At 37.0% G+C, this 11,180-nt stretch overlaps 1 protein-coding gene across 1 annotated transcript; it reads left to right on the plus strand.

The window, feature by feature from the left end:
- Positions 1–7,663: 7,663 nt before the first annotated feature.
- LOC311059990 (uncharacterized protein) lies at positions 7,664–8,573 on the plus strand. Its single transcript, XM_084078117.1, has 3 exons — positions 7,664–7,796; positions 7,875–8,009; positions 8,160–8,573. Exons 1-3 carry the CDS (start codon positions 7,667–7,669, stop codon positions 8,273–8,275), a joined length of 381 nt encoding a protein of 126 aa, XP_083934243.1. The 5' UTR covers positions 7,664–7,666; the 3' UTR covers positions 8,276–8,573.
- Positions 8,574–11,180: the final 2,607 nt, after the last annotated feature.

Here is an 11,180-nt window from a genome sequence, read left to right on the forward strand (position 1 = left end):
TTGTCTATTTTTTGCTACCACACATTATAGTTGACTAAATCTACAGTTGATTTTAGTCAAATAAAATGTATTTTGGCGGAACCTTGATGGCGTCGTAATGGCTGATTTTACACTTGGTAGCGTGCTGGAAATAGCAGATCTACAAGCTCACAACGCGCCGCAGCGCGACGCGTTGTGAGCTTGTAGATCTGCTATTTTCCCCGAGCACAACCAAACATAAAATGACTTGTCTTTTAGTTCTACTGGATCTCTTCTCCACTAGTCCCTCCCTATAACATTTTAGTCTAGTTTTTATTTGTTAACAGAATTGTCAGTATATTTAGTCATAGTTTTAGTCGTCATAGCTTAGTTTTTGTTTAGTTTTCGTCAGTAGTTTTATTTCATTTTGTCATAGTTTTAGTCGACAAAATCAACACTGCTTGCTAACCTTTGGGTGACACTGTAGCATGAGGAAGTAGGGCGTTGATTTACGTAAAATCCTAACATGTTGTAACACGAGGTTTCGGCCCTGGGTTGTCAGACAATGCACAGAGAGCTGGGACACTGACACCGGATCCATGCTTTAAAAAACGTCAACAAAGGAGACATCAAGTCTTTTTCCCTTTGAGGAAAATTTTTTTTTTAGAAGTCAACAGGTGGAAGAAGTACTCTGATGTTTTTCTTGCGTAAAAGTAGTAATACCACAATAAAAAAAAATACTCTAGCAAAAAATACATTCGCCAAGTAAAAGTGCTAAAATTCTGAATGAATTGACTCATGTTTTTCTTATTTTCTTTTATTGATATAAAGCATTATTTTTGACTATCAATAATAACAGGGCTTTAATGGTTTGTGTATGTTTTGCAATAATAATCTAAATCTGTAACTTGTATAAAGCTGTCATATACGTAATTGTAGTGGAAAAGTGCAATATTTGCCTCTTGAGTTGTAGTGGAGTAGAAGTACTTCAGTAAAAGTGTGAATACAGGCCTTTTACTTGTAACACTGAGTATTTCCATGTTGTTACTTTCACGTTAAAGATCTGAGTAATTCTTCCACCATAGAGTAGGCCTATAAGGCCGTTAAAGTAAATACACGACGGTCCTTATTTATTCAGTCAGAAGTATTTCTTCTAATTCAGCATGCTAACTGTCCAGGAAAAGAAAGGCTGTAGTTTCTACTATCTTGGAATCGATGATGTCACTGGTAGGCGGGTTTCTGATCTATCAACCGAGACAGAGTAATGGTGCCATCTTATAATGCGCATCAGTGAGGACCAATCAGTGGTGGAAAAAGTACTCAAATGTTTTACTTAAGTAAAAGTATCAATACTGCAATGTAAAAGTACTCTGTTACAACTAAAAGTCCAGAATTAAAAATGTACTTGAGTAAAAGTAGAAAAGTATTGTTATCAAAATGTACCAAAAGTAAAAGTACTAACATTTTTGAAAATAGCAGATCTACAAGCTCACAACGCGTTGCGATGCAACGCATTATGAGCTTGTAGATCGACTATTTAAATAGCCTAGGTATAAAATAGGGCTTAATGTATGTTTTAAAATATATTTATATCTATATTTATAGCTGCAAAGTAACTAGTAACTAAAGTTTTCAAATAATTGCAGTGGCGTAAAAGTACAATATTTGCCTCTGAGATGTAGTGGAGTAGAAGTAAAAGTATTGACAATTGGAAATACTCCAGTAAAGTATAAGTACCTCAAAATTGTACTTAAGTACAGTACTTGAGTAAATGTACTTAATTACTTTACACCACTGGGACCAAACATATGAAGTTAAGGTTGAAAATGAGTGAAGCATTCCTTTAGGGCTCAGTAAGAAGACTCCTCACCAGGCCTGCAGTCAGCTGTATCACTGTGAATAGGAATGGGGTCAGGACGGTGCCCTGTGGTGCTCCCGTCTTTATAAGGATGCCGATTATTTCACTCTGAAATGACCAAGAAACATGCAACGCTTTTAACCCCATTTTAACCCAATGGTGTAAAGTAACCAAGTATATTTACTCAAGTACTGTACTTATGTACAATTTTGAGGAATTTTTACTTTACTGGAGTATTTCCCATTTTCAGTACTTTTACTTCTACTCCACTACATCTCAGAGGCAAATATTGTACTTTTACTCCACTACATTTATTTGAAAACTTTAGTTACTAGTTACTTTGTAGATTTTGATTATTATTACAAAACATACATTAACCACTTCAGCCCAAACGTTGGCTATTTGAAAATAGCTGATCTACAAGATCACAACGCATCGCGATGCAACGCATTGTGAGCTTGTAGATCTGCTATTTTCCAAAGGATTTTTTATACATTTTGGACATTTGAAAACTTGTGAAATGGGACATTCTGCCGACCGAGTATACTTTTACTTTTGGTAATTTAAGTCCATTTTGTACCAATACTTTTGTTCTTTTACTCAAGTAAAATTGAATTCCGGCCTTTTACTTGAAACAGAGTATTTCTACATTGCAGTATTGATACTTTTACTTAAGTAAAATATGTGAGTACTTTTTCCACCACTGATTAAGACCTGAGGGCGATTCTATAATGTCTTCTAAATCATAATAGTTTTATGAAAAACCTACGTTGCTATACTAGTGGTTCTCTTTTTCATGCCAAGGACCCCCTAAAATGATATGTATTTGGCCGCGGACCCTCCCATCTCAAACATATTTGGTTCCAGGGACCCCCAGAAGTAAATATTTGAGGTAAAACATGCTTGCTTTTAAAACCATATATATTCAATTATTTTTATATTCATATTTTTTCGAAAATAGCAGATCTACAAGCTCAAAGCGTGGCACGAAGTGACGCACTATGATCTTGTATATCTGCTATTTTTGAATAACCAAAGTAAATCAATAATAAAAGAATGCACCCACACACTGCCAAATTGCACGGCACCAGGAGCACATTTATTGAGATCTCAATAAATGTGCTCCTGTACCGTGCAGTTTGTGTGCGGGTGTATCTTTTATTATTGATGTGCACTTGTTTGCCTACGCACCTGCCCTTAAGCTCTTATTCTAGGTGTGCGAAAGTTTTACTCAACAGAATAACTAAAATACAAATTAATGGTTAAAGTGGTTACACAGATGCTTTCCCATTTTTAATGGGTTAAAAACACTTGAATCCCAGCATCCAGGGGGCCCATTGTTGGGCCGTGAGGGTATAGGCTCTATTCACAGCAGCCATATTATGAAGACATTCACAGGTGTTACCAATGATACTAATGAAGGCTCTGTTCCATTTTGGTCAAACAGAGTCAGGGTGCTGATATTGTGCATGTTGGCCCACTGAAAACACTCTGCTAGACCAGTGGGTCTAAATTTGGGGTCCAGGGACCCTCATGGGCTTCCAAATGTCGCTGCTGTGATAATATGGCTGCTGCATAGAGCCTATCGCAAGTGGGCCCCAAAATAAATGACTAGGATTTGAATGATAATGCAACACTAATATAAAACAATCATACCAATGCATGAGAAATGAAAGTATCCTCAACTTTGTGCCATTGGTCTAAGGTGGAACACACTCGATTGATCTACTAGCTCACAGTCACAGCGCATTGCGATGAGACACGTTGTGAGCTTGTAGATCTGCTTCTGATTCTACCTATAAGTGTGAACTGTACAAGTGTTCCAAATCTTTTCAGGCCGCGTCCCCCCAAAATAATCATATTTGAACTGGGACCCCCCCCCCCCCACTCTGACAAGAACTTCACAATGCCTTTCTTTTACGTAATATTTGACAATTTGGCCAATATAGTATTAAAAAGGTCCGAAGATTCATGAAATTGTAACTTTATAAATGTGCAGATACCCTGTATACACTTATACTGTATGTTGGTTTGTTTACTGTTGAGTGAGAAAACAATGTTGCACATTAAGCTAATCATCTGGGGACCACCACAAAATAATGTGGGGTCCCGACCCCCAGCTTGGGAACCACTGCTGCAGTATAAGAAGTAATAAGGCGTTCATGGGAAAAGCAGGAAAAAAGGCAACACCTGCAAAAGTTGAATGGTGGTGATATAACAGGGTTTCTGCTCACTGCCACGATTGAAAAGCAGAGATATTATGTGCAGTGGTGGGGAAAAAGTACTCACATTTTGTACTTAAGTAAAAGTATCAATACTGCGATATAGAAATACTCTGTTACAAGTGAAAGTCCAGAATTCAAAATTTACTTGAGTAAAAGTACAAAAGTATTGGTATGAAAATGTACTTACAGTACCAAAAGTAGAAAGTACTCATTATGCAGAATGGCCCATTTTACAAGTTTTCAAATGTATAAAAAATCTTTTGAAAATTGCAGATCTACAAGCTCACAATGTGTCGCATCGCGACACATTGTTAGCTTGTAGATCGGCTATTTTCAATTATGTTTTGTAATAATAATCAAAATCTACAAAGTAACTAGTAACTACAGTGTTCAAATAATTGTTGTGGAGTAAAAGTACAATATTTGCCTCTGTGTAATGGAGTGAAAGTAAGAGTACCGAAAATTGGAAATACTCCAGTAAAGTAAAAAATACCTCACAATTTGACTTAAGTATAGTACTTGAGTACATGTACATAGTTACTTTCCACCACTGGTTTCTGCTCGGCAGACACGATTGAAAATCAGAGATATGTGACACCTGGGATTGGACCTGCACAGGGAGACAATGACAGCAGATCACATGTCACACATATAAAGGGACATTTCAACTGCTTTGCGACTCATTCACTCCTGGTTCTCTACAGCTACAGAGGTAAGACTACTTACAATACAATACAATAGAATTACTATCTGTATTTAGCAGGGGTGGAAGAGGTACTCTCCTTATTTTCTTGAGTAAAAGTTGCTATATCACATATTTTAACCCATTCAATCCGGGGACGCATCTGTGTCATTTTAGATTTCTTTGGGCTATGAGCTTGTATAATTTTTTATCGTGAACATTTGTGCAAATCTTTGAATATATGTTTTTAAAGCGAACATATGTAACTCAAATCTTACAAATGACATTTTACAAATGTCTTCTAAATCACAAACAGTTTTTTTTTTTTTAAAAGGACCCCAATCTCAAAATATTTTGTTCCAGGGACCCCCAGAAACAAAGATTTGAGTTAAAAATGTTTGCTTTAAAAAATATGTATTAAAGATTTGCACAAATGCTCACAATTTAAAAAAGAAATGTAGATCTACAAGCTCATAGCGCGGCACTCGGTGCCGCGCTATGAGCTTGAAGATCTGCTATTTTTGAATAACCAAAGTATAAGATAATGGTTAATGAGTAAAAGTACACTATTGGCATCAGGTTATTTTTTATATTTCTAAACGAATCGACGGGCTCACAACACATCACAATGTGACAAAAAATAAATAATAAAAAAACACATCTGAGCTTTGTAGATCTGCTATTTTCAAATAGCCGAACTATAAAATAGGGCTTAAGTGGTAATAATAAATCTAAATCTGCAAAGTAACTAGTAAATAAAGCTGTCAGATAATTGTAGTGGAGTAAAAAGTACATTATTAGCCTCTGAGATGTAGTGGAGTAGAAGTATAAATGGACACACACAAGTAAACTAAATGTATCTCAAAATACTTACACAGACCCCCATCTGAAAATATTTTGTGCTAGGGACCCCCATACAAGATTTGTGAAGTTGAAATGATTCCAAAATATAGAAATTCAACCTGGCAAACATATAACTAATTAAAAACAATTACATTTTTTAAAATGAATTCAATTCATATATCGTTGCTGTCAGACAGGATCTAAATAACCTCTTTTGTTTTTCTTTTTTTTGGGTAAATGAATACCCTAGGGCCTACTTCATACAAAACATGTTGCAATGTGACCCATTTTGAGCTTGTAGATCGGGTATTTTTTGCTATGTTTGAATTTGAAGTTTGAAAGTAACAATTTTGGATATAATGAGATTCCCCTCGACAGCATCAATAGGCCTATGTTGTTTTAGCAGTGTAGAGATCAATGGTGTAAAGTAACTAAGTAGATTTACTCACGTACTGTACTTAAGTACACTTTTGAGGTACTTTTACTTTACTAGAGTATTTCCAATTGTCTATACTTTTACTTCTACTCCACTACATCTCAGAGGGAAATATTGTACTTTTACTCCACTACAATTATTTGAAAACTTTAGTTACTGGTTACTTTGCAGATATAAATGATTACATAATAAAACATACATTAACCACTTTAGCCCTATTTTATACCTAGGCTATTTGAAAATAGCCGATCTACAACGCGTCACATCGCGAGAGATGACATTCATGTTATAGAAATACGGGGCAACCTGAGGCACGGGTGCCAATATTGGCACAGGGGAGGGTGATCACTGGTTAAAAAATAGCAGATATACAAGCTCATAGCGCGCCACCGAGTGCCGCACTATGAACTTGTAGATCTGCTATTGTTGAGGGAAAAAATCGTGAAAATGTATTTGAATATAAATATACATTTTGAACTGCTTCTGGGAGGTCCCTGGAACAAAATATTTTGAGATGTGGGGTCCGTGGACAAATACATGTCATTTTAAGAACCACTGATATTATAGGAACATAAGTAAAAAAAAAAGTAAATAAACCTGTTCGGATTTAGAAGACATTTGTAGAATCCCCCAGAAGCAAAGATTTGAGTTTAAAAATATATATATATTATATTCAAAGAATTGCCCACCATTTTACCCCCAAAAATAGCAGATCTACAAGCTCGTAGCGCAGTACCGAGTGCAGCGCTACGTGCTTGTATATCTGCTATTTTTGAATAACCCAAAGTATAAAATTAAGGTTAAAGCTTTAATGGGTTACAAATAAAAGTCAATTAAATTAAGTCCCCTCACACCTGTATGCAAATGAGATCCTGCACATATTTCTATATTCATTCAAACTCTGAACTCTGACTGGGGAGGGAGTCTGGGAGATCGGCATGTTGCTCTGATTATCATTACATTGTCCTGATGTGAATTGACATATTTCAAAGAAAAAGAGGAAGAAAAAAATGGTTATGTACTGTACATGGACCTTCAAAATCTGTTGGAAATGTTTCATTTTGTTGCGGTGTCATAATTAAACTTAAAGGAGGAGTTCACCCAAAATATGACATCAATTGCACACCCCAACAAGCTTTGAATTCATGGATTTATTTTAGTTTTTGTGGCATTCCTAAGCCAATAATTTGATGACCGGATGTGTATCCGGTAGGAGACACAAATAATCTACTTTGTGTCTCCTATCGGATACATTAGCCGGTAGGAGACGGAAATCAAATTATTGGCTTAGGAATGCAACAAAAACAAAAATAAATCCATGGATTCAAGGCTTCATGGGATGTGCAATTGATAGAAAATAAGTCATTTTTTGGGTGAAAATTTGAAATACTCCTTTAAAGAGATAGTTCACCCCCAAATTAGTGTATTTTCTATCGATTACTCACCCCATGGAGAATTGAATTCACGGATTTATTTTTTGTTTGCATTCCTAAGCCAATAATTTGATGACGAACAGTTAACATCTAGATTCTAGAACAGACCAACAGTTAACATCTAGATTCTAGAACAGACCAACAGTTAACATCTAGATTCTAGAACACTGCACTGCATTTCATGTCAAAAAGGTCGCCAACATTTCATCATGTTGTTTTAACAGAGTAGATATGACATACACGTTGTATTTGATTTCATTGTGTTGTGTGTTTTTCTTTTTCTTTTTCAGAGTAGATATGGCGTCCGTGACGTGGCTTTGTGTGGTGGTGGCTGTGCTGTCTGCTCTGATGGAGAGTCATTGTAAGTACTCAAAATGAAGTCATTCATATTAGGTTTTTACTTGATAACCTGATTTAACGATCCATGTTGTTATTGTAGCCCCTCAGGCGCTGACCTGTTACAACTGCACCAGCATCAAGGAGAACCACCTGTGTGACCAGAGCTACCAGAAAGAAATGGAGTGTGGCATGGGCTTCCCTTCCTGCATCCACATACACATGAGCATCCCTAACCGTAAGATACACCACCATAATAATAATAATGACAACCAGGGGAATTAGGGGATCTCAGGGAATGGCAGTTGCCACCCCCGAGAGTTCACATTTTACATAGAAAAATATAAAAAAACAAAAAAATAAAAACTGTTATTGTTGTCATTCTCAGACGGTGAACATGACGTGCTACGCTGCGCTACGGCTAAGGAGTGTGAACAGCCGTCGACCACTTCGGCGGTCCAAAAGACCTGCTGCGACACTGACCTCTGCAACAAGCTCCCATAAAACCACACATTATACAGTAGAAACAACATTTACGTTAAATTAATTCTTAATCAGATATTTTCTTAATATTTATCATAATTGTCACTGCCCGGTGGAAAAACCTTGCATCTCCGTAGCTCATCTTACGTTTTATTTCACAAATAAATGTCCTGCTTTTACTCTCTGTCGTATGCCACTGTCACGCAAAAAAGTAGCAAAAATAGCAGATCTACAAGCTCACAACGCGTCGGATCGCGACACGCTGTGAGCTTGCAGATCTGGTATTTTCATACAAGGTCTTTGGCCGACTGATGATCCGTTCATGGCTTTATTTTGTACACGACTCATTTTCAAGATTATGAAATCAATAAAATGACAAAATGATGAAAATGTAGTCAAGCATCGGGTCCTGGATGGGAAGATGTTAAATGATAAATAAAGGACTGAATGATTTGTTGAATGGGGTGTTTTTTGTTGTTTTTGTTTTTGTTTGTTTAATACGTGCTGAAATGTACTTATTCGGTATTTGAGCCACGGACCACCATTTGATGAGATTTAACCTCTCAGAAACCAAAGCTAAAGAATATTTAGCTATCGTTGGATTTTGTCCACAATTCCATGCTGTATTGATGTTGGTACCATAGGAGAGACAACAGGCAAACGTTGGTCAAAATAACAATTCTTCTGCATTCTCTAATTGTGTAGACTTCTTGTAAATTAAGTAATACAGATGTTTAACAATAATTTAACTCTTGAGAGCGTAAATGAAACCAAATGGACCCTCACGGGTCCATTTGGTTACATTTTACTCTCTCAAGAGTTAAAGATCTAATAATGGTCCATTTGGTTACCAACTCTCCATCATTTAGCTGGGGACAACCTGGGACCCCCTCAAGGACCACTGGTGGTCCCCAGACCACTGGTTGAGAACCACTGCTTTACACCATTGTGTTGCGTTGTGTTAGATTCACGTTAATGTGTATTTTCAGACAGCTAAACCAGTTAAACCATTGATACTTTGAAAACTTGGTCTGCACTTTTTCCCCGCCCTAAACCAAACCTCTTTGTTTGTTCCCCTCAGAATAGGGATGCTAAGGTTCAAGTGGTTAATGTAAAAAAAAAGTTCCTATCACAAAAATATTTGGTGGCCCCCCTGTAGTTACTCTGAGGACCCCCTAGGAGTCCCGGACCCCCTGTTGAAGACCCGCTCGATGCAGTTTTGAGATATCTTTATACTCTGCTTCAGTGTGTCCATTTTTTGCAATTGCAATTATGTGAAACTTTTAATCACCAGTTACTTTGTATAAGATGATTACAATTATTATTATGTTATACAAACACAATAAAATGATGCTAAACTTGTATTCTTAGTCTATTCGGGAATAGGTTCTTTTTTCTTTCTTTCTTTCCCTTCTTTCTCTCCTTTCTTTCCTTCCTCAGTTACACATCTCCTCCACCAGGGGGCGAAAGGAAACGAGCGCACTGTTGCCATGTCCGCTTATTACAAGCAACTGTGGGCTTATTTTTTATAGTTGCTTGTATTAGTTTTTTTTAGGGCTTGTTTCTAAAATCTTGTATAAACCAGTGGTTCTCAAATATTTTCATGTAAAAGCAAGGACCCCTAAATTAATATGTAATTATCCAAGGACCCCCATCTGAAAATATTTTGTGACAGGGACCATCAGATTTGTGTTAAAATGTTTTTAAAATATTCAACATTTTCCATTTTTTCCCTAAGATTCTTTTGAAAATTGCCGGGGACACGTTGTGAGCTTGTGGTAGGGAAAGTACTCAAATGTTTTACTTATAAGTAAAAGTATCAATACTAGAAATGTAGAAGTACTCTGTTACAAGTAAAATTCAGAATTAAAAATGTACTTGAGTCAAAGTACAAAAGTAAGTATTGGTATCAAAATGTACTTAAAGTAACAAAAGTAAAGGTTCTAAAATGTTTGAATATATCAGCTCATATGTTGATAAATATCAGCTCTACAAGCTCACAACGGTCGCGAATAGAGTCATACGCGTTGTGAGCTTGTAGATCTGCTTGTAGATCTGCTATTTTTAAATAGCCCAGGAATAATAAAACAGGGCTGAAGTGGTTAATGTATGTTTTATAATGTAATCATTTATATCTGCAAAGTAACTCGTAACTATAGTTTTCGAAATTCAAATAATTGTAGTGGAGTAACAGTACAATATTTGCCTCTGAGATGTAGTGGAGTAGAAGTATAAGGTTATGTATAAAGTGCTCATGTGGCCTAATAATAGTCGCTTCCTTTGGGCTTGTTTTCCTAGACCTGATTGCTTACTTGTCGCACAGAATCTGGCAACGCTGAACGGGGCGCCTGTATCACTGGGTGCGTTCGGAAATTACGCACCGGAGCCTACCCCTATGACCGGAGCACACTCGCCTATTAGTTTGTATTGGCCAGTGCGCTCAGTGCTGTACTTTCGAACGCACCTAGAGTTATATCTAGAGGGCGGACGGCCCCGCCCCCACCCATTCATTTCAATGAAAGTTGCTCACAAGCGCATGAAGCACCCGGAAGTACCCGTACTTCCTGTTTTGGAGCCAATAGAGCAGGCGCACTAGCGTTCCAGATGATGGAAGCATGCGCAGTAGTGTTTTGAATGCCAAAGTCCTGCAATACCAGATTTTACCACCAGGCAACGGCAGCTTCACTGTTCCACCGCGGTTCTGGGGGCCTTGGCCTGGATCCTTTCAGTGGTGGAAAGTAACTAAGTACATTTACTTAAGTACTGTCTGTACCTAAGTACAATTTTGAGGTATTTGTACTTAGCTTGAGTATTTCCAATTTCCAATACTTTTACTTTTACTTCTACTCCACTACATCTCAGTGGCAAATATTCTACTTTTACTCCACTGCAATTATTTGAAAACTTTAGTTACTAGTTACTTTGC

Source organism: Gymnoscopelus microlampas (assembly GCF_963454915.1).
Source record: "Gymnoscopelus microlampas genome assembly, chromosome: 14".
Lineage (NCBI taxonomy): Eukaryota > Metazoa > Chordata > Actinopteri > Myctophiformes > Myctophidae > Gymnoscopelus > Gymnoscopelus microlampas.